The sequence below is a fragment of the Meriones unguiculatus genome, chromosome 7, assembly GCF_030254825.1.
Source record: "Meriones unguiculatus strain TT.TT164.6M chromosome 7, Bangor_MerUng_6.1, whole genome shotgun sequence".
Taxonomy (NCBI): domain Eukaryota; kingdom Metazoa; phylum Chordata; class Mammalia; order Rodentia; family Muridae; genus Meriones; species Meriones unguiculatus.
In genome coordinates, this window is record NC_083355.1 from 56,819,945 (window position 1) to 56,844,404 (window position 24,460).

The 24,460-nt window shown below is 36.3% G+C and overlaps 1 protein-coding gene across 4 annotated transcripts in view; it reads right to left on the reverse strand.

Moving 5' to 3' along the window:
• Window positions 1-24,460, reverse strand: part of Strn3 (striatin 3) — an 83,741-nt gene that overhangs the window by 30,198 nt on the left and 29,083 nt on the right. For 2 of the 4 annotated variants that reach the window (XM_060387461.1, XM_021654182.2), the window contains exons 2-8: window positions 23,864-23,967; window positions 23,422-23,495; window positions 17,044-17,125; window positions 12,711-12,884; window positions 10,805-10,931; window positions 8,863-9,004; window positions 3,815-3,925 (exon numbers count right to left, since the gene is read on the reverse strand). In XM_060387461.1, the coding sequence (XP_060243444.1) occupies window positions 3,815-3,925; window positions 8,863-9,004; window positions 10,805-10,931; window positions 12,711-12,884; window positions 17,044-17,125; window positions 23,422-23,495; window positions 23,864-23,967 (814 nt within the window). The remainder of the gene's footprint in view (window positions 1-3,814; window positions 3,926-8,862; window positions 9,005-10,804; window positions 10,932-12,710; window positions 12,885-17,043; window positions 17,126-23,421; window positions 23,496-23,863; window positions 23,968-24,460) is intronic. The other 2 variants (XM_021654184.2, XM_021654183.2) reach the window with 1 other exon arrangement.

Consider the following 24,460-nt stretch of genomic DNA (forward strand, 5'->3'; position numbering starts at 1 on the left):
TAAAACAAGTTGTTCTGTTACAGATATATGTGTAATCTCAAAATGTGAATCTATGAAGTCCTGAAAGGCTATAAATCTTTTGAACAAAGGGAACAAATTTGAGGCTGGATCTCACATCGCCCAAGCGGGACTCAAACCTTCTATAGCTGACGACACTGTACTTCTCCCCATCTTGCCTCTTCTTGGGATTACAAACATGCATACCACACCCTGTTTATGTTGTACTGGGGGCAGAATTCAAGACTTCATGGATGCTAGGGCTAGCACTCAACCCTCTAAACTGCATTCCTAGTCCAGTTTTACGTTCTCAATTCAACACAAATTTTATGCAGTAGAATAGTAACAACTAAGAATAAGGACAATAGTAATACAGTTTCATTGCTTTCATGTACAAAGACAAACAACAAAGGAAATATTTAAAAGATAGTTTCTCTTATATTCTAAATAAAAGGTTCCATCAGATTTTTTATGTGAAAGGAACAAGCATAAAATGCTTTAAATGGTATAAATGATATGCTATCTAATAAGTTTATCAGTTTACATAGTTTTACAGAGCTAATGAGTATAGCAAAAAAAAAAAAAAAAAAAAAAAGGAAGTCAAAAGGAAGAAAAATTGTATGAAACTGAGATTTTTGTTACTGTTGTTTTCCAAGACAGGGTTTCTCTGTATGGCCCTGGCTGTCCTGGAACTTGCTCTGGAGAGCAGGCTGGCATGAAACTCACAAGATCTGCCTGCCTCTGCCTACTGAGATTGAATGTGTGTGCTGAAACTGTGGTTTTTAAAACAAAAATTCTTTTTCTCCCTCCACTCACAGATACACATCATTCCTAGCTCTCTTCCAGAACTGTTTTACATTTGTCACCACGATGAAAAACTGACCAGCAAGTACCTGAATATGTCTGTATTTAATGGCAGCCTAGGCTAGACTGACATCCTGCCTCAAAACAAGTCAATTCTCTTAAGAGAAGCCTACAACCACACTCATGTCTATGCCCTACTTGATTTCTGGGCACCTCCCCTTTCTCTTAATCCTCATGCTTAAATTAAGCTTATGTTAAAATACCTTTTGTAAGATTCCAACTTATTATCAAGATAGACAGAGATATGTAAACAACAAAAAACTAATAAAACACACATAACAGATGTTCTTATTGAAAAATACAAAAGACTTATACATAAAAGCATTTCAAAGTTTTAGGAAAATATTATTATATACAAATATTAAATGCAGTTAATTTTTGACCAGTAGTAATAGTTAAATTTTACTTTTGTCTTTATATTCATAAAATTTAAACAAACAAACAAACAAACAAACAAACAAAAAGTCTTACTATGTACTAGGCTGGACTTCAACTCCCTCTATAGCCCAAGCTGGCCTTGAACTTAAAATGTTCTAGTCTCAGGCTTCTAAGTGCTAAGATCTCTGAGTTTGAGGCCAGCCTGGTCTACTAGTGAGTTTCAGGGCAGTCAGAGATGCATAATGAGGGAAGGGATGGATGGAGGGAGAGAGAGAGAGAAAATCTAAAATGTACCCCTTAAAAAAAAAAGACCTTGATGTTGGGCAGTGGAGGCACATGCATTTAATCCCAGTACTCAGGAGGCAGAGACAGGCATGTGATCTGTGAGTTTGAGGCCAGACAGCTCTATCAAGTGAGTTCAGAACAGGTAAGGCTATATAGAGAAACACTGTCTCAAAACAAAAACAATGACCTTGAAGGGCCACATGTATTTCTAAGTCTCAAAAAGTTTTAGGTGTATTAATAGTCTATAAAGAAGCAACATTAGGAATTTTTACAATAAGCTATTTTCTTTCTTTTATTCTTTCTTTTGTTGTTATTGTTGTTACTGTTTTTGAAACAGGGTTTCTTTTGTACAGCTCTAGCTGCCCTGTAGACTAGCTCTGTAGACCAACCTGGCATGGAACTCAGAAATCTACCAGCTTCTACCTCCCCTGGGATTAAAGTCATGAGCCAGTATCACTCAGTCATTTTATTTCTTAAAAAGAATAAAACTTAAATCCTAAAACCAAATGTGATTTTATCTAAACTGAAGTCAAACATGCAATAGTACTTTCACACTCAACAGGCATACATTATAGTTAAATGATGTTAAAACGGAACAGAGTCCCAGCCTAGTAACTTTATGTTTTTAAATATAAATAGTTCATAATACAGTCTGAAACTTCCTAACAATAGTTTGTCCTTTTATTCACATGCAATAACACAAACTAGCACAAAGTTATAAGGATTTAGCTCAGTGGTAAAACACATGCTTAGGAAGCATAAAGCTGTAGGTTCAGTCCCTAACACCAGTAGAGAGAGGGAAGTAAGGAGAAAGGAGGAACAGGTGAAATTCTTAAAACTCCAGTTAACTCCACAATAAATTAAATTATTCAAAAACTGTATTATTGAAGAAAACATTATTTCTGGTATGTCTGTAATTTTATAAGCTAATTTATCTGTCACCAGAAAAGGGAACGTGAAGGAATGCCTCTATCTTTGTAATGTACTATTTTTCTCCTTGATACACTTTTGTTATTTCACCCCTTTTTTTTGGGGGGGGGATTGGTTTTTTTAATAACAGGGTTTCTCTGTATGGCCTTGGCTGTACTGGACTCACTTTGAAGACCAGGCTGGCCTTAACTCACTGAGATCTGCCTGACTCTCCCTCTCTGAATGTGTGCTGCCATGCCCTACTTTACTCTTGAGATTGTTTGTTTGTTTATTCATTCATTCATTCATTCATTCATTCATTTATTTATTTATTATGGGCAGGGTCTCACTAATAACTGTGGATGGCCTGGAGCTCCCCAGGTGGCTGGCTTTGAACACACATAGTTCTGTCTGCCTCTATTTTGCCTCACCAATGCTAGGGTTAAAAGTATGTGTTACTCTGCCTGGCAAGATTGTTTTATTTTTATGTGTATGCATGTTTTGCCTGCATGTATGTTTGTGCATCATGTGGTTGCAGTACCCACTGAGGCCACAACGGGACACCAGATCTTCTGGGGTTGGAACTAGAGGTGGTTTGTAGCTGCCATGTGCCTCTGGGAACCCATCCCCAGGTCCTCTGCAAGAGCAGCAATTACACTTCAAAAACAAAACCAAAAGCAAGACAAAAAAGTTCAACTGGGAGTCAAAAGCCAATTCTAATTCCCCAAACAAATTTCAAATCGCTCTGTTTATAATCACAGGTATGAGAATTTTCTCTGGGTGCTCTGTGTGTGACTCACAAAATGGAAAGTTACTTGTCCGGAAGGTTCTATAGTCACACTTCTACTCTTACAGTGAAGGGCACACATGGAGGCCCCCAAAGACAGCTAACTACGGACCAAAACACCCTTATTATCACCACTTCTAGGACCATGGCTTCTGCCAAGTGCTGTAGTTAAATAAACAGTACCCAGAAGGAAAAAAACAAAAAACAAAAAAAACAAAAAAAAAACAAAACAAAAAAAACTGTGGCTACTAATTGTTGGATTATGACCAGAAAGCAAAAGGCCTCCCCTAGGGGAGGGCTTTCCTGCCCACTGTACACAACTTTTATTAATTTGAATTCCAAAGCCAGTATTACTTTTAATTTGATAAATCTTTAAATATTTAAAAATCTTTTCATATTTAAATATGTATTAAACCTTATATAATTAAGGTAATTTTCTATTTGACCAATAATACACCCTAAATTTCAATTACACAACAGACAAAGTTTAAAGTTAGTTGCTCCCTTTATGACACAAAAAGTAAAATTGCATCAAAATAACCTTTTTCTCAATATCAGCATACAAAAATGGTAATAGTTATAATCTGCACTTACTCTTCACCCCTTTCTTCCCCTTTCGTTCCTTCTTGTACTGTTCCTTCAGTTTACTTATTAGCCCCTGGTCTACATCCCAAACCTCAGCAGTTGGGGAGAGGTCATCTTTATCTACATGCAGCATATTATTAAAAGAAAAACATCAGCAGTTGGCAATGCAAGCTGTTGGCTGTAAACTGTTAAAAGCTTTACATCATCATAAAGATACTATAACAGCATATACTCAAACACTTTAAAGGTGCAGTCTCAGTTTGCTACTCACAACTCAAACCAAATGTCCTTAAGTTCCTAAGCATTTATTATCAACAGGTAAACAATACTTCATTTTTATTTATCACAAATTTGAGTATTCTTTCATCAATAGACTTAACATTAAAAAAAATCTAATATTAAAAAACAGATCACTGCATCTTTATAAAATGTTAATAAAAAGTATTCAGCCAGCATTATATAAGCAAACCAATGAATTGCATGCAAATTAATAATAAAGTGCAAGCTATAAATGACAGTGCCATTTCATTGATAAAATCAGGCATGCACCCCTGCCACAATAGTTCTGCATGCACAGGGTAACTGTACTATGACAGAAAGGCATTCTAGTCCAATGTAATACATATAGTTTCCAAATACATCGTCTTAAATAATTCACACAAGCATTCAAAGAACACCACCTCTGTCTTCATTCCCTCCCAACCGTTCAACATTTCATTACCTTTTTCCATTGGACTACAACTAAAGATTAACAAAATAAAAATAAACAAATAATAAAATTCAAATTCCACTGAAGTCTTGATTTGAGCTGATTTTTTTTTCAGGGTAAAACAGTGACAAGCACAGAAAAGTTAAAACACACATTGCTTTATACTTGGTACCATCGTGTGTGTGTGTGTGTGTGTGTGTGTGTGTGTGTTTTCAGAAGTATTTAAGTAAACTACTCATGCCTGAAAAAAAAAAATCTACTCATGGTAAACTAGAAAAGTCTTAAAACAAAACAGCATGAAGATAATTTTCTCAGAATTATTTTACTCATTGAGAGTTTTCTTTCACTGAGTTTTAAGGCAATCTTATTATTAGTAAATTTAATAGTTACAGATTAACTATTTTAGAAGCCTGTTAATAAACAAAAATTATACCCAACCTCTTGGTTTTTAACTAAATTACACTAAGTAATAAGATTTTAGTTTTAAGTTTGGTAGTGGAGCACATTCTGCTGTTAAGTCTCATGAGCTTCTCAATCATGGAATATGAGGAAGGCCTCCCTACACTCTGCACTGATGTGTAAAGCAAGCGTAACAAGGTCTCATATTTGATCATCAGAGAGAAGAAATTTAAAGAGTTCTTGTACCTTGATTCTTTTTCTATAGAAGTTATGCCTTTTCTCTAGCTGTTAATTCTGTTACTTATTAACTTAAGGTTAATATTTTCATGAATTGTCAGATATGCAATTGAACCACAGTTTTAATATTTGTATAAGAGAAGACTCACTTTTAATGTACTCTAGTCATGAGGTTTCCTGAAAACCATGCTGTATCAGGAGTTTTGTCCATTTACTGAATAATGTGAACAGAGTGATTTAAATTCATCTCTTTTGAGAATGGAGTCTCAGACAAAAGCACCAGCTAGCCTGGACTCATGATCCTCCTGTCTCAGCCTTGCTGGGATTATGGCTCACACCTCAAGACCAGCTCATATACAGCTTAATATTAATGAAACTAAATGATTCCTGTTGTCAACTACTTATACTAAGACAAACTGACACATCATAAAAGAAATACATTTTTAGCAACCCAAAGAGTGAAAATAAATAAACCTTAAGACTTAAGTGGCATACAACCACTAATTATAAAAAAAGAAAACTAATTATAATGACCAGTTTTCTCAAAGTTGTGTGTAGCAAGAATGAAGCTGTGGATGGCTTTAAGTATAGTAGCGAAGAGTGGGGTGAAAAGCAAAGGATAAAAAGTTATTTCTTGCAAGATAACCTCAAAACTAAAAACACAAAAGTAAAGTAAGACGGTGCAAAGAACAGGGTGGTGGATGCATATGTGCACAAAAACATCCTGGAACTTGCCTGGTGAGTAACAGATGATTTGATATTGCTTATAAGAAAGAGGTAATAGCAAAAGGCAAGAGGCAGGATAATCTTCTACATATTAATCCTGTTTAAAAATATCTAGGGGATGGGGAATACCAAGAAATGAAGTTGAATCAATTAGGGGAACTTTTTTTTTTCCCTAAAAGAAAACACAAACATGCACAAAAAGTAGACTCCTAACAAACTGAAAGCAGAAAAACCAAGAAATTCTATTAAGAATGCCTATTAACCATGGTATAAATTTGTAACTAGTTTCACATCATGAAAATAGTAACAATTTTTCTGTAATACCAATATTCGCGTGTTAGTTTTATTTTGTAATCCTTACTATAACCAGAGATATTATGTTGAAGAAAATAAGTGAATATTCTTCTTTTCCTGTCTTTTTTTTCAGACAGGGTTTCACTGTGTAGCCTTGGCTGTCCTGGACTCGCTTTGTAAACCAGGCTGGCCTCCCTAAGTGCTGGGATTAAAGGCATGCACCATCACGCTCAGCTGTGAGTATTTTTAAAATGCCACATATCTCCATAAGAAAAAGGCAAATACTGGCATGCTTGCTTATACCGGTAATTATGTGAAGAACATGGACTACTAAAATTAAACTATCTTATCTAATTAAATAACGGAGGAACAAGACTTAAAAGCTTCCTTTAAAAGCAGTGGTTTTGTAAGATAACAAGATTCTGGAGTATGTTTATGACTAATTTATTTGAATCTACAAACCTTCCCACTTAAAAACCATTGAAAATTTCAGTAAATGAATTAAATATAAAGGCAGAGGTTTGTTTTTTTTTTTACATGAATTCTCTTAGTTTCAGAAAAATGAACATAATAGCTATTGAGTAGATGACTTTTAGAAATACTGCATAAATCTTTTTGCTTTTATACAGAAACTGCTTGGATCACCAAGAATTTAACATGCTCTAAAGTTTCAGGCTCACTTGGTACTAAGGGGCTTTCTTGGTTATCTCATTTAAAAATAAAACATAAGTCAAGTATCGATAAAGTAAGTCACTTGCAAATCAAGTCCTCTTTAAAATGCTACTCTACAGCTAAACGTCTCTAAACAAAGGACTAATTATCTGAACATGGCATTATTAAAGAAATAATCTAATTCCACATAAACTAAGTTTCTGAAATGTAGGTTTGGGTCAAAAGTTAAAATTGTAGCAACTTTAGAAAACAAAAAGCAATTAACAGAAATGGTTGTGTGCCAAGGTTTCATTAAACAGATGCTCAACGAACGAAACTCTTAACTAGTTAAATAAGTGTGTATATTATAAGTCTCTATAATATTGTAGGTGATTTTTTTTTTTCGTGACAGGGTTTCTCGATGTAGACTTGGCTATCCTGGACTCACTCTGTAGACCAAGCTGGCCTCAAACTCACAAAGATCCAGCTGCCTCTGCCTCCCTGAGTGCTGGGATTAAAGACCTGCACCGCCACCACTCAGCTACAGGTGATTTGTACTTTTTCATAACTAAAATTTTCAGATAAAATAACTAGTACTTCTAAAGTTATAGGGATAACATAGTCCAAGATTTAATGGGCTACATATAAACTTGTTTTACTGTTTTTCCTATTAACAAGTAATATCCTAAAGTACAGCATTTCAAGAAGTACAAATATGTTCAAAGTCTAGACAGTAACTGTGGAGTTTATATTTTCAATTAATAGTCTATTGTCACTTAGAAGTATGTAAAATCTTAGAATTATGCTTTGAGCTATAAATGAAAGTACTATTAAATAAATTAAAATCTTTTAATTGTTTTTTTATTAGGTCTGTCTCTTCTGCTATTAGTAATGATCCATTTCAATATATAAAGGAAACTCTCTAAAAAAAAGATTAATTTTTTATTTATGTGTGTGCACAAAAAGGTCCCTGCAGAGGACGGAAGAGGACGGTAAGGTCCTTGGAGATGGAAATTACAGGTTGTTGTCACCCCAACATAGGTGCTAGAACCCAAACTCTGTTCCACTGAAAGGTAGGTGATCTTCACCACTGAGCCCCAACATTAAAAAACAAAAACAAAACCCAAGAGTGGTTTTATTTTTCTGGTTTGTTGAGACGGGGTTTCTCTCTGCGGCTCTGGCTGTACCGCAACTCCCAGGCAGCCATGCACTCTAGAGGCCTGCCTGCCTCTACCTCCTGAGTGCTGGGACTAAAGGAGTGCAGCAGCACCACCCAGTCCAAGTGTGCGTTTTTTAAGTCACCACAGTGATACACAGATCTTTCTAGATGTATAAAGCTAACCTTCAGAAAAGCTCTATAAACACAACTTGAAGTCCTACCACCTACCAGATAACACTAAACAATGATTAAATGAACATAATAATGGGGAAAACACATTTTAAACTACTCTATTAACTTGAAATCTTTTTCACACGTATATGAATAGGGTTTTTAACTACTGGTAGAATTTTCGCTTCTTTTGATTATGGATAGCCTACTATTAGCTTTATATATGCCTTTAAAGTTGATGCCCTAACTTTTGTACACAGAATATTATATCCGTACGTGTAACATCCTCACTAAAGTTTGCTCACTGTTATGGCTATAAGTCAGAATTGTTTTATTCCTACCCAGCACTAAGACAGGTTAACACTATACAACATACAAGGAGGTAAAGTCTCTTAAAGCCTTAATTACCTAAATTAAATGATGGGTATGATTAAAAACAAATAATTCCTGTTTTAAAAAGATCTGTTAGAGGTGAAAAATCAGTCTGTAAATCAATAAGACACTTGAAGTGAAGATCAACTTCAAAAGTCAAAAGTCATGGAATCTAATATGATAGGACTAAACAGTTCGGATTATCAATACCACTTCTCCGTGCTCTCAAATTACCTGCTACCATACACTCAGGCACACAGACCTCAGCACAGTGTTCAGTAATAAAACCACCTGGAAAAGCTACATTTCCTCCCACCCCAGTTTTCTTTATCCCCTTACCCCATTCTGTACCATCCCCTGAACTCCGTGCTTCGCCAGCCCCTTCACCATCTTCTGCAGTCACTAAAAAGTCGAATTCTTTCAGTGCTTCCTCAGTATCAGGATCGTCAGTTAAGTCAGCAGCTAAACCTTCATTACCTATCTGTAAAGAGAAGATAAGCCAGTAATTAGTGCTTTGCATTCTACATTTTAAAGAGGTCCTTTAATATCGCCACAATACTCACAGATCTATTTTGAAATCATTCAGATCCAAAACTGTCCTTTTTCTACGTGTCACAAATCTCAAACTATGCCCTAAATAAACAGTTCAACACTGTTGCATGAAGACCACTTGTAAGATGTGACCTAAGTGATGAGGGTGGTAGAAAAGGCCAAAGTTTTACTTCTCAAGAGTTTTTGTTAATTATGGTAGGTTTACACATTATCCCCATTGAAGAATCATCTACTCACCTGCATACTAGTAAGTGATCTTGATTGGCTGAACACACTGACAAGTGTGTACTAGCTATATTAGTCATGGCAGCAGAGCATAACAGCCAATAAGATTATATTGGTTGTGCAACAAATAATAAAAGCAAGCCACCTCCCAGAAAAAACAAGTAAGAAAAATCAAAACCTCAAGTTTGTGATATGGCTCAGTGGGAAAAGCATCTGTCTAATGACCCAAGTTTTTGGCCTCATAAGCCACTAAAGGTGGAAGGACAAAACTAACTCCACAAAATTTTCCTCTGACTTCTACATACACATACTCCTTCACATACATCATACAACACACAGTAAACTTCTATTTATCCACCAGAGTACATCATGCATATGAAAGCCAGAGAAAGGTTAAAACTGCTTTTGTAGACTGACAGCTTTTAAAAAATTTTTTTCTTTTCTATATTAGTGCAAAATCTCAATGCAACACAACTGAATTTACTAACAATTTCTTCCTTTCTTGCACAGACAGAGTACCAAGAAGCCTAATGACTTCAAACTCAACATACAAGTGAGGACATCTTTGGATTTCACCTGTACCTTGAACTCTGCACCACCGCATCCAGTTTAGGTGGTGCTGAGGCTACACCCAGGGGTTTGTGCTCACTGGTCAAATACTTTGCCTTTTTTTTTTAAACACACACTTGAAATACTAAACACTACTACTCTGATCCTTACAGATGGGGCATACTCTACTGTAGAAGCCAACTCCCCATCCACTACTAAAATATAGTAAGTTCATTTCTTAGTGTATGAGCAACCTTTATTAATCCTTACCACATAATCAAAATGTTAGCATATAATGACATCAATACAGTCTCTCAACCAATGTGAAGTATCTCCACTGCAGTGTCTGTTCATTTATTTCCCATGTGATGCTGTTCATGACTGGTTTGGGCTTTTTTGTTTGTTTGTTTTGTGAGACAAGAGTCTCTCTGTATAGCACTGGCTGTCCTGAAACTCTCTCTCTGTAGCCCAGGCTGGCTTCAAACTTTTAAGAGATCTGCCTGCCTCTGCACTACTACCACCACCTATCTGTGTGACCCCAAATTGTGACAGGATTGGAAAGAGTGCAATTTAAAATTTTTATTTAATTATTATGTATACAGTGTTCTGCCAGCACGTGTGCCAGGCCAGAAAAGGCACCAGATCTCATTGCAGATGGTTAGGGAACACCATGCAACTGCTGGAATTGAACTCAGGCAGTGCTCTTAACCTCTGAGCCATCTCTCCAGCCCCAAGAATACCACTTCTTAAAAAAAAAAAAAAATTTTTTTTTCAAAATCCTGGACAAATTCTTTAAAAACAACCCTTTTCTCAAGTATTAAGTGAACAATACATGAAATCCTAACCCTGTCATATGTATAACTGAGTAGGAGATATCAATTATTATAGACTTTTTGAGGGAAAACTAAAAGAACTACTGCTCAAATTACTGTATACAGGAATAATGTGAATCTACTTTGTGCTTATTGATCCGAAGTTTGTCTTTTCCTTCTGGGATGCCCTCAATGATGTCATTTTCTTCTTCATCACTGTCATCAGCATTTTCTAAGAAATTGAATGTCTCAAGAACATCACCAGACGCCCTGGAGAAAGAGAAAGAAATGGTTCAACTACTTCAATATTATCTCTAAAATTTCTTCCTGCTACTGATTTTATACTTTTCCAGATTTAGTGGACTAGAAATTGAACCCAGGATGTCACACGTGCTAGACTAGTGTTCAATAGCTTAGCCACTTTCTGACCCTTCTAATTCCTAGCTTAAAACTACTTGAAGGTAACTACTGTAATTCAAACACAACCTAACTTTTTGTTGTTGTAAGACAGGATCTTACACAGTTCAGATTAGTCTCACCTCATTATGTACGTAAAAATAACTTTTTACTCCTGATCCTCCTACCAGAAGGCTCTGGTTCAAGTCAACCTAATTATAATATATTGCCTAAAATTTTTACTCCAGAATATTTTTAAAGATTATTTGCGAACTACAATTAAAGTATGCATTTAATGAGCTCACCCATGGCTTTCTGCTTAAAACATCTTAGGTAAATGCTATAAGAAAATAGAATCTGGGGATTGCAAGTGTTCAGCACGTGAGAGCACAGGTAAGCGATTGTTCAGGACACCTGAGTTTGGGTTCCAACACCAGTCTGAACGCTAGCTCTAGGGTATATGATGGCCTCTTTGGGCCCCTGACACACTTACGTGTACATAACCATCCACCACACACACACACAGCAGCATAATTAAAATAAGTCTTTAAGAAGACACTCTAGTAAGATTAGATGATCAAATAGGCTATCATTTCTCAAAAATACCAGAAAAAGCAACTTAGCTTTTACAACCACTTACACTTTAGCCTAAATATTTGAAGACTAAACAGTAAAACACAAAAGCTAAACTTATTAAAGCTGCACATATTTAAAATTGTAAAACATATATGATACAAGATATACCAATCTGTGGGGAGTAGAGGAAGTTCTGAGTAGATGTGTATTGCTTACATCAGCTGGCCAGGCCTGGTGTGGCAGTGGGTGCCTTTGATCCCAGTGGTTGGGTGCTGAGGCAGGAACAGCTGTGAGTTATAGGCCAGCTAGGGCTACCTAGACAACCTTGCCTCATAAAACCAAAACAATAAGGACACAAGCAACATCAAAGACTAAAGCCTTTGCACCATGGGAGTGGCAAACCCTTTCAAGGATGAGGCTCCCTGGAATGGCAAAGCCTTCCTCTGATCCATTTGTGAATGTTAACAGTGTGTGTAGAAATGACCACAGTAGCTTTCTACGCTCCAACCCCACATATTTACTTCCCAAAGACCGCTCCCCTACACTGCTCCTACCAGGACCAGCTAACCTCCTGGTTCAGCTGCATACCATGAACTCCCACTTTCTTGTTCGGCCGTATATAATAAGCACGTTAAGCTTCTTGTGTGCTGTGTTTCTTCATCAGAGAGACCGGCAGCCACCCCAGTATCTCTATGTATATGAGTCTCACATCTGTAATTCCTCGTCTCTTTTGCTACACCTCATTAGAGTTCCAGGGCCCAAGAGGCACCGATCCCTTTTATAAATTTCTTATATAGGAAAAAAGGCTTTAATCTGTTTAAATATTTTCAAACATTTTAAAACTACTCATGTAATAAATAGGTAATAGCAATAATCTATTTATCATTTTACTAAAACTAATTTGGGCTCTGTATATACAAAAAGGGACTTTTATACAGTCATGTTTTAATGTCTAACAATAAGAACAATCATAGAAAATCTAGCTAAAAATGAGACTCAGAATGAAAAGTCTCTGTTGTACCACTGACTTTGGTGTCCCTAAGTTAAGCAATGTAAATCTACAAATACAGATCATACCTTTTGATTTCCTGTCCTTTTTGTTTAGGAGATTCACCACCATTCAGGATCTGTTCTAAATTCTTTGCTTCTACGGATCCATTTGGTTCTGAATTAGACAGTCCAAGTAATGACCTTACCCGTTGAGATCGTACATCTAATATTGTATCTGTGTATCCTACTTCCTGAAGATACCTATCAAGAAAAAATTAAACATCAAAATTCAATATACCTGCCACCTTCCAATTGTATTAAAATTAAAATAAAACCTCCACCATCATACAGACTACTTTTTCTTTGTTTCAATGACTTCACTACAGACTAACTCAAAGTCTAATAGAACGATGTCAACTTCAAGTCAAAACTGAAATATGCGTGCTGAAGATAATACTTACATGGTGGCTCATAATCATCCGTTACCTCCAGTTCCAGGGCATCCAATACTCTCTTCTGACCTATGTGGGTACCCAGCACATATGTGGTGCACATGCATGTATCCAGAAAAAAAAAAAAAACTTTCATATACATAAAATATTCCTTAAAGAAAAAATGAATTAAGGCAGGGAGTGGTGGCACACACCTTTAATCCCAGCATTCATTATACACAGGCCAGCCTGAGCTACAGAGGAATTCCAGGAACTCCTGTATAGACAGCGCTACACAGAGAAACCCTATCTTGAAAAAGCAAAATCAGAAAAAAAGAAAAAGAAAAACAGAAAAGAAGCATATAGTATAACTACCATTGATTAAAAGCCAATTATCTCAATACCTAAAAAGCCTCAGAGCTTTAAAAAGCTTTTGAGATATAGACACAAGACATGCCTCCATATATACACTGTATCTTTTAAAGAACAGACATGTGAATTTATACACACACATACGTATACATACATGCTTTTAAATGTCCAAGGTATGGAAAAGAGTAAGATCTCAATCTTATCAAGAACTGGCATAGAATTGGCCAGGAATTGGTAGATGAACTAATTCCTTCTAGGATCTAGATTCTGTGGTTTTCAAAGTTCACTCATCTAAACCAAGTACTTCACCTAGGATCCAGCATGAGATCAGAAAGAACAGATGATGATGTGTCGATAATAGGTTGTTACTTTAACCTCACATGAAGCCAGCGAAGAGTTACAGAAGAGGATGAGAGTCTTGGGGCTGTTAGGGATGGCTCATTAAGAGCTCTTGTTCCTCTTAGGACTAGTCTCATGCACCCATTCAGGTGCCTCACAACCCACACTGGGTCTCGAGTTTCAGAGGATCTGATACTCTTCTCTGGCCTTGACAGGCACTGCACACACATGGTGCACATGCAGGCAAGCAAACAGACACATGGACATTTTTTCCAAAAGTGACTTAAACACTCCTCGTAAACAACCAAAATAATTTTAGGTCAAAGCTAAAAACAAGAAATAATAATTAGGGGCTGGAGAGATGGTTCAGTGGTTAAGAGTGTTATCTGGTCTTCCAAACAACCTGGGTTCAATTCCCAGCACCCACATGGCGGGTCACAACTGTCTAGTGCCAATTTCAAGGGATCTGACACCTTCACACAAATGCACATAAAATAAAAAATTAAAAATTATTTTTAAAAAATAATAATTAGAACAGCAATAAAGCAAGCAAACAAAAAATAAAGAAGAAAATAAACATGAATAAAATAAGCAATCTAACCTTTCTAATACACAAATAATTGTGATTAAAGGCTTGGGAAGGTATGGCAAGTCACTCCTATAATTCCAATACATAGGAGGCAAACAAAAGAACAAGAATAAAGACTAAAGAGATAAAACTATCCCCCCAAAATGTAGGACCAGGATTATAAGGCAAACATTAGGACACCATGTAACAATCTTGTTTCAAAACAGTTTGGCTCTAAAAATAAAGGAAGGAAAAAAGTAGAGAAAATATGAATCCAAGCGATGAGATTAGCTTTTGAGAGAAATAATGATTTCCCTACGGCCATCCCCACTCTTCATTCTAAACAACATGTGATAGAAACAACCTTTCCCTAACCCAGTCTCTAAACTTTGGTCTAAATTAACTGCTGAGGTTAACACAATCTGGATAAAAGTGACTAAGCCATTGCTTGACCAAGTTAGGCCATTTCTAACTCTTCTCAGAAATGGAGATAGAAGAATCTGTCACATGGGGAAAACAAGTCATTTTTCTTCAGAAGAGAAGAAAAAAAAAACCAAAACAGAAAAGTAGACAACCAGAGACATACCGTGGGCCTTTGGTCTCTGTAAGGCCCTCCAAAGCTCCCCGACTTGACACACAGTATGATGCCCCCTTCAACCTGCTTGTTATTCCAGTGATCTTTCCATCAGAGATTTGTTCTTAGTTCAGGTTTTGTCATTTACAACAACCTGGGAACTAGGTAGCCAGTAAGAAGCTTAAACATATTACAGAAAGAAACATAAGATGTGAAGGACTCTAATCTCATATTAGTGAAGTATTCTTCCTACTGTTAGTAAAGTGGAAGCGGAGGAACACTACTGGGAGGAGGAGTGACTATGCTGAGGTGAGTTTTGAACACCCACTGAGGGAGGTAGGAACAGGGAATGGTCATAGAGAGAGGTTCTTTGTATGGGGTGGGCAGGAAGCAGTTAATACCTTCCACCTGAGTCTCTTATTTTCCTCCATGAGTTAATTAGAAATGGGAGATCAGAAAGTAAGACTAAACTAAGACCGTGGTTTAACCTGTACGCTGGTGAGTGACCAGTGGGCAGCAAAGTGATCAAATGATACTAAAAAAAGAATAATGGATCATAAGGTTCAAGGTAGAGCTAAGAACAAAGCATCCACAAGTAGAGGAGATAAAGAGGAAAATGAATGGCTAAGGGCCTCAAACATCAAAGTATGATCAGATAGCAACTGTAAAGGAAAGAATATATGTGAGCAATGATGGCATACACCTTTAATCTTAGCACTGGGGAGGCAGAGGTGGGCAGATCTTTTGAGTTTGAGGCCAGCCTGGTCTACAGAGTAAGTTGCAGGACAGCCAAGGAAGAAAAACCCTGTCTCGGAAAATGAAGCGGGGGGGAGGGGGGACTAACCCTCCCCCTAAAAAACAAAACAAAGCAGAATACATGGTTACAGTTTTGCTCAGGCAGAATACAGTAGTTATGAGTGATGATACAACAAAGGATCCAGCTATACTTCAGGACTAGTGAAGCAACACTGAAAAAGTCCTGAGTTGAAAAAGTTGAGTAATCGTGTGTTACCTAGAATTATCAGCAGGATACAAGTAGCAAAATTTCCAATTATAAGAAAAAGAGAGACAATAAACAAGATTTGCCATAGCATTATCTCTAGTACATCAATAAACAAGCATCAAAAAGGTTCCTCAAAAATGTCACCAAGGTCTGGAAGAGGAGTGGTTAAAAGCACTTGCTGCTCTTGCAGTGGACCTGGGTTGAGTTCCTAGAACCCACATGGTGGAATCCAGTGCCCTCTTCTGGCACTCACAAAGCGCATACTTGCATACATGCACGCACACACACACACACAGAAACAGAGATGGAAAAATATACACAAAATAAATATTAAAAAAGAATTTCAACTAGAAAAGAAAAACATTGGCAAGCCGTTTGAAATGATCAGTTAACACTTCCCTCTACCTCTCACACACTGACTTAAAAGACAACCCACACTTGTAGACTTTGTAGTGAGAATGTGGGTGCCTTAGATGAATGATGCTAGTGTGGCTAGTGGTTTTTTAATGTGTTATGGGTATTTTTCCTAAGTGTAAGAAAGCTTATGAGGCACACAGTTCCTACATGAATATCACCAGTGGAGGCCAAATAAGGGCACCAAATCCTCTAGAACTGGGAGTTAAAGATGTTTGTGGGTCACCACACAGGTGCTAAGAATCAAACCTGGAATCCTCTGTGAGAGAAGCCGGTACTTTTAAATGCTGAGCTGTCTTTGCAGCACAACTTCATACTACTCTATTTTAGGCCTTCTCTAGTTTTTTAGGTTTTCTACCACATAAGAAAGAGGAGGGGGACAGAAGGGGAGAGAGAGGAAGGGGAAGTAAGTCAATGTCATCCTGAAGAGGAAAATGGCTTTAATAATAGATGGGTGGGTGAAGTTTTACACGGCCAAGCCTGAGGATTGAGTCCCATTTCTGTGACTAAAAGGTGAATGGAGAAGCAGCTGCTAAAAGCTGTCCTCTGATCTCCACAGACAGCTGTGGCACACGCCTGTGCCCATCCCCACACACTTACAAATGGACTTTTTTTTAAAGAAGAACAATGAAAAACATAAAACAAAGCAAGTTTTTACTTATAATTACATCAATATAAGAATGTTCATAACTTTTTTATAAGTTGAAATCATTACTCACTGTCTTAAGAGCTGTCTGCCTTGCTTCCATGTTAGCTGGCTATTCTGAGGTGCTGGAGGAGCCTCTGCATCTTTGGTTTCCTCTGGAAATTAAGGAGAGGAAGTTTTGCATACATTATTTCAACTTATTATTGCATTATTCAGGTTTTTATCAGAAATAAATTTACACACAAAAATATTTTATGTAAAACAGGAAAAAAGTTAAAGATTTACTAAAGGTCATTTCTCCTTTACTGTTTGTTCAATAACTCAGGGACTTTACCTGCTTTAAAGTCAAAAGACCTCAAATATGCTTTAGCAAAACTGAAAAATTAAGAAGGGCTGGACTTCAAAGTAGAATTCTGCTGTGTCAAATATCTTTAAGATTAAAGAAAAATTACATATGGTATTCAAACTCAACAATCAGATACTGATGATTCACATACATCCACACACATACTTCATTTTGAATTTGTATCAATAAACATTAAAATCTCCATCACAAACTATTTTTTTAGAACAAAAAATTAGGCCAAGGGTCCAATGTGGCTAGGAAACCAGGCTGCTGAACAGCATCTAACCCAGATCACTAAGATATGCACACAGGTGGTGGGTAAAGCCTTTTCTTAGGTCCTACTGCAGTAGTCTACAGCTAAAGTAACACCTATTCCTGGGAAATGCCAACTCATCAGTCTGCAGCTTTCTTTTGGGCCTCAGTTTTCAGGAAGCCCAGCAGATTCTCAACATCTCCAAGCTGAGTCCTAAACAGGTCCAGGAGTAGTATAAATGCCCATTTAAGGTGAATGACAAATCTATGGGTAGCTCATTCTATTTGTAGTCAAAGGTTATCTGTTTAAATGGCCTAGATAAGGAACTTAGAATCCAAGCCCCAGAGACAGTCTTTTGGTAGACATCCAAAGGTGAGCACTTGCATCCTCATTCCATTGACCCCTTATAATTTATAGATTAGTAATAAATATCTTTTATACACACAAAACAGAAATGGTGTGGGGCTTTTTGTTTGCTTACAAAGATAGAGCCTTATGGTATGTGTGTGTGTGTGTGTGTGTGTGTGGCTGGCATCAAATTGATCCTCCTATTTCAGCCTCTTAAATGCTGGGATTAAAGGCATGTGCCACAACAGTTAGATCAGAAAATAGTATATATGAAAGTAAAGAAGCCATATTTTAATCTCAGATAATAAAGTGTTTACATTTACAAAAGAGAAAAAGGAAAAACCACAGGTTTAAATATAGCAGCATGCTTAACATGTACAAAACTCTACATCCATTTCCCCACCACTGAATTAAACATGTTTAGTGAGCAAAATTATCAAAAATTATCCCTATAGTAAAACTTAGAATTACTGTGGGCACTATTATCACCACACAGATTCTCATTATCAAAGTAAATGTACTATGAAAAGAAGCACTTGAAAAATCCTCCCCCCAACCCATATTGAGATTATTTCTCAACTATTAGGTTCCCAGACTCCTCAAAGTCACTTAGTACCTACTGATAATTATAATCCTTTGTAGCCGTTACTTCTCTGATGGTAACAATCTCATCATTTCCTTCTTATTCTTCCATCAAACACGAGTAATTCTCTAATTTCTAGAGGTAATTACTTAACTCTGATAGTCTCTTGACTTACTTTTATATGTGTAGCATTTAAAATTAATAACTGGAGACAAAAACCTTTTTAAAAGCATGACTGCTCAATCCAATCACCAAAAGTTAACAAAAGTTAAATGAGTTTCTCATTTCATATTTTCTACTTGGAAATATATATGTAAAACTAATACAAGCCAATGTATGTTTTACTTTATTATACTCCAGAAAAACATATTAATATCACTTTAAAATAATTACATAGAGTTGGGGGTATATTATAGTGATAGAGCACTTAACGTAGAATGCAGAAGCTTAAGTTTGATCCCCTACCGCCACTACAAAAAGAAAAGTATGTACTATTTTACACAATGCAAACACCTATTTAACCAGAACCTCATGCTGAAATGAGCTGTCATTATTTCACTATGACAGTTAAAACTTTAAAGTATATAAACACACAATTTAATGGATTTTTGAACAATTAATACCTAGCTCAACAAACTCCAGCATCCCTAGAAACTTTGTCCCTCCAACCACTTACCAGCTATTCTTTAACAGTATTAACACTATTTCAACCTCTAAAACTTAATTTGTGAATGTGGCAGGATGATTTCTATCAATTTTCAATTTTATAAATTTGACACCTACATTGTCAAGTCTAATGCAGTTCACTTACTTTTATTGCTTAACAGCATTTTGTCAACTACTGCATATTTATCCATTTTAATGCTGACAAACATTCTAGTTGCTTCTATATCTTCACAATCATTACCAAGCTGCTGGGTATGTGCTGTGTTCATTCCCTTTACTGATACAAGGGCACCTCAGGCACTCAGCTTTACTCCACCATCAACATATACAAGTAAACTCTGCTAAATCCGAAGCCTCAGCAATACTTGACACTCCTTTTCTGTCACTCTCATTAAGGCTAAACTATGTTTCATTCAAGTCTTTGCCTGCACTTTTTAAATAATGTATCATTTCTTATCTTCTAGCCATTAAGATGGCCTCTCTATCATGTGATACATCCACTGTTCTTTTTTACTCTTTTTTGTTTTCTGAAACAGGATCTCTCTCTGTGTCTCTCAGTGTATCTCTCTCTCTCTCTCTCTCTCATGGCCCTTGCTGTCCTGAAACTTCAATTATGTAGACTATGCTGATCCTGAACTCTGAGATCTGCCTGTCTCTGTCTCCTGAGTACTGGGGTTAAAGGAGTGTCCCACGTCCACTTTTCTACTGAATTAATCTATTTATCTAACATTTACATATTTGAATATAATCACTTTCAGATTAGTTTAAGAAATATGTGAAATAATGAGGTATAAACATTTATATATTTTCAACTTCTGTCAAATCAGTATTTTACATTTTCTTTTTTATATGCTGATTTGAAGGAGTTTATAAAGCCAATAGTGAGCAGGATTGGTGGCTCACCCCTGTAATCCCAGTACTCACACAGGCAAAAGCAGGTAGGGGGATCTCTGTGAGTTCAAGGGCAGCCTGGTCTACAAAGAGAGTCCAGAACAGCCAGCAGCCAAAGCTACATAGAGAAACCCTGTCAAAAACCAAACCAAAACAAAACAAAAACCCAATACTATCTCCTTTATCAACAAATATACTTTGATGCAGATAATTTTTCCCTTAGTATGATATATATTTACGTTGTTTGCTATCCAATATTCTGAATAGTTTTCTACGTCAGTAAAAACCTTTTATTTAGTTTTTATGATGTTTCATAAGTAAAATTACTTATGTATATTACAAACAAAAAGATACTTGTCTGGGCAGAATTTTAACTGTAGGTAGGAGAAAATAACATGCTAATGATCTTGCTTTATATAAACTGTTACAATAAAACAAGCTAAGAATTGCACAGGCTCTAATCCAGAAATACTAAGTAAAAACAAGCAATAAATTAACTCTGCTCTTTTTCTGAAAAAGCTATGCTGAAAAAGAAAATGACTGGGGCTGGAGAGATGGCTCAGTGGTTAAGAGCACTGTCTGTTCTTCCAAAGGACAAGGTTCAATTCCCAGCACCCACATAGCAGCTCACAACTGTCTGTAACATAAATTCCAAGGGATCTGACACCTTCTCACTAATGCACATAAAATAAAAAATAAATAAATAAATAAATAAATAAATAAATAATAATAAAAGAAAATGACTGAAAAGAAATCTTTGAATCTGCTGTTTTTCCTGTATGTTTCAAGCCTTAGTTACTATGGTAGTCTAATTGCAATTAAGGGTAGCAAGTATAAAAATAAAAAAATATTTCTACCTTCTATTTTTCTAAAACTTATTCTTTTATAGGAAAGAATTTTGTTTTGTTTTGTTCTCTGTGTGTAACTAACTCTGGCCGTCCTGGAACTCACTCTGTAGACCAAGCTAGCCTTAAGAACTCACAAAGACCTACCTGGCCAGGAGCCGCAGGAAAAGGGTTTCTTGAGATAAGGACATAGTAGCTAAGAATGAGCTTGAGCTCCTGATACTCTGACCTCTACCTATCTGAGATGATGAGACCATAGGGAAATACTATCATTTCCAGTCCATAGTCTTGGCTGGAGAGATGGCTCAGCGGTTAAGAGCACTGGCCGCTCTTCCAGAGGTCCTGAGTTCAATTCCCAGCAACCACATGGTGGCTCACAGCCATCTACCCTGGGGTCTGATGCCCTCTTCTGGTGTACAGGTGTACATGCAGAAAGAGCACTCATATATACATAAAATAAATAAATCTTAAAAAAAAAAAAAAAGAATCCTCCAGTCCGTAGTCTTACTTCTCTGTAGAGAGTGCGATGGTATTTTCTAGAATCGTAATGAGTCTTTAGAACCTCTCAGGAACACAAATGCTATCTTAATGGTGGTTTATGACAATTAGCAGGTAAAACAAAAGGTTCTTCTGCTAAAAGTCAAAGGAGGGAAGACCAAGAATAGTACATCAATTCAGGTGGATAAGATTTATGGTCTGCTTCTGTCAAGTTCATAATACTTATTGTTGAACCAAATCTAATTGGTATTTTTAAAAATCAAACTATTAATATCAACACCTATGTAAGTTTTATTTTCTAGCTGTACACTTTGACTCTAAGAGCAATAACAACCTAGAAGGAAAATATCTTATTTTAATTTTCATATTAAAATAAAGAAAAAAAAATAGTTGCCTTAGGAACAAGACACAAAGAACACCACAGGCTTCAAATGTGACTGTAGTGTCAAAGATGTGTATGTAAGATGGGGCATTCTTAGCCACGTCTGTAGTTGCAGCACTTTGAAGGTGAAGACAGGATGGTCAAGTGAGATGTTCAAGATCACCCACTAACATCTAGAGTTGAAGGAAGGCCTGGAATACACAAAGCCTTAAAATAAGGGGGCAGGGGAGAGAATGGAGTAACAAGATCCAGACACTCAAGAAATAAAACATTGCTAGGATGGTCTTCAGTTTGCCTATGTTAAATTACTTCGTATCTTTTAGATTTATACAGTTATATGGACTCCTAAAACTAATCTTAGCTCTTCCCTATATCCTATCTACTCCAGGACATGTATTTATCAACAACTGCTCTCATATTCACTACTTAATAAAAAAAAAAAAAAAAAAGCTAATTGGAGATGACTTTCCTACTCTAAATTTTATCTGGCTAACTGTAAAGTCCAAATCTAGCCAAACTTCCAGTATCTTAGAACTACAATGAGCTACTTAGAACTTCTCCTGATTAAATGGACAACGTATTAAAAATTAAGGTTTACCTGGTTGCTTGCTGTCACATCAAAAACCTGAGCCAAATTCACCCAAGACCCATTTGACAGAAGTTCAGAAGTAATTCCCAAGTGGTCCTCTGACAACCACCGCCCCCGCCACACACACACTAAATACATAAATGTAAAAAACACTGGGAGGGTCAGGACCTTATTATGTAACCCTAGCTATCTTGGAGCTTACTATGAAGATCAGACTGGCACTGAACTCAAAAGATCTGTCTCTGACTCTGCCTACTGCGTGCTAGGATTCACGGCATGAGCCACCACACCCAGCCAAATAGATATGAATAAATATGTATAGATACAGATATATTACTATGCTCACATGAGGGACAAAAATTGCTTACAGGTAGAAAAAACTTTACTTAAGCATGCTTTGGTTTTAATTACTAGCAAAAATGTGCCCACAATTAGAGAAAATGGGATAAGTAACACCAAGATTGAGAGGGAGATGAAACAAATTTCTGTTTAGTATTTTTACCGAGGGCTAGAGAGATGGTGTAGATTAAGCTTCTATACTGCTCCTGCAGAGGATCAACAGTCAGTTCCCAGAGCTCACACTGGGTAACTCACAACTGCCTGTAAAAGCACCTCCAGGAAATCTGAAATCCTCTTCTGGACTCTGTGGACACCAGCACTCATTTGCGTACATACTCATGTACACAATTTAAAAATAATAAAAATACGTAATTAGAAATGCTTTCATCAAGTTTTAGACACTCGTAGCTACAAAGATGGCTCAGTGGTTAAGAGCACTGGCTGCCTTTACAGAGGACCCTGGTTCAATTCCCAGCACCTACATGGGAGCTCACAACTGTCTACAGCTCCAGTTCCAGGGGATCCAACACCCTCACACAGACACACATGCAGGTAAACCACCAATGCACATTAAATAAATAAATCTATAAAAAAATTTTAGACACTTTATAATAATCATTCATCTAATGCTATAAAATCTAAATCTGGATAAAGAGTACATAAAATTAGTTGGTTTCTTTCTTTCTTTTTTTTTTAAAGAATAAAGTTTACCTGATTCAAAGGTTGGCATTTTCAAATCACCTTGGTTCAGTTCTGTGCCATATTTTAATTTGTGATACTTTGCCCTGAAAATTTAACAATTGGTAAAAGAATAATTATTTTTTTCAACTGAGTACTGCTATGCATTACTCTAATAACAATGCAATGTGTCCTTTTTAAAATTTTTGTGCTAAGAATACTGAAAATGTACTGAAAAAAAGATACAGAAGAAAAATTACCCAAGTAACAAATATGTACGAGAAAAGATAAATTTCTCCTAATCTTTAAAGAGAAAACATCTAAAATATTATAGCAAAATATTACATCTACTCTCATTTTCTTTTTTTCTATACACAAAGTAAAATGTGGAAAGGTTTTCAATAAAGTATACAATGATGTAAATGAAGACAACACTGTTTTGTTCTAGTCACATTAACAGATGAAATATACATACCTTTCTTGTTTTAATGCATACTCTAACATCTTTATTCTTCTCACTAAATCCTTCTTTAAATTTTCTTGACCTTTCCTTTCTCCTTGTAAAAATGCGATCCGTGCCTAGAAACATTGATACATTTATTTAGTTTTTCCTTAACCAACCACAAACAAACTAAAATAGAAAAATATAATAAATGCAAAGTGTAACATTGTTATCCATGACCTCGGGACTTAAAATTCATAGAAATAGTCAACTAGACTTTTCATTAGATAACCTAATCCCTTTGAAAATAAAGACAACCATACATAGGCCATTTCCTTATAATCCTTTAGGGCCTCAAATAATATTAATGCTTAATCTTTCTATAAGCCTAGAAAAAATTTTATGGGTAAAATTAGGATAATTTTTTAAAAACCTGAGGGTGGTAGGAATAAAGAATGGCCACACAGAGAGGTTTTCTGTACAAGGTGGACAGGAAGCTCTACCATCCACTTAATTCTGTTATTTTTCCCCATTAATTAGTTTATTAAATAAAAAACCAATCAGAGATCAGAAAGTAAGACTGAACTAAGGCTGAGGTTTATCCATACTCTGGTGATAGTAACCAGTAAG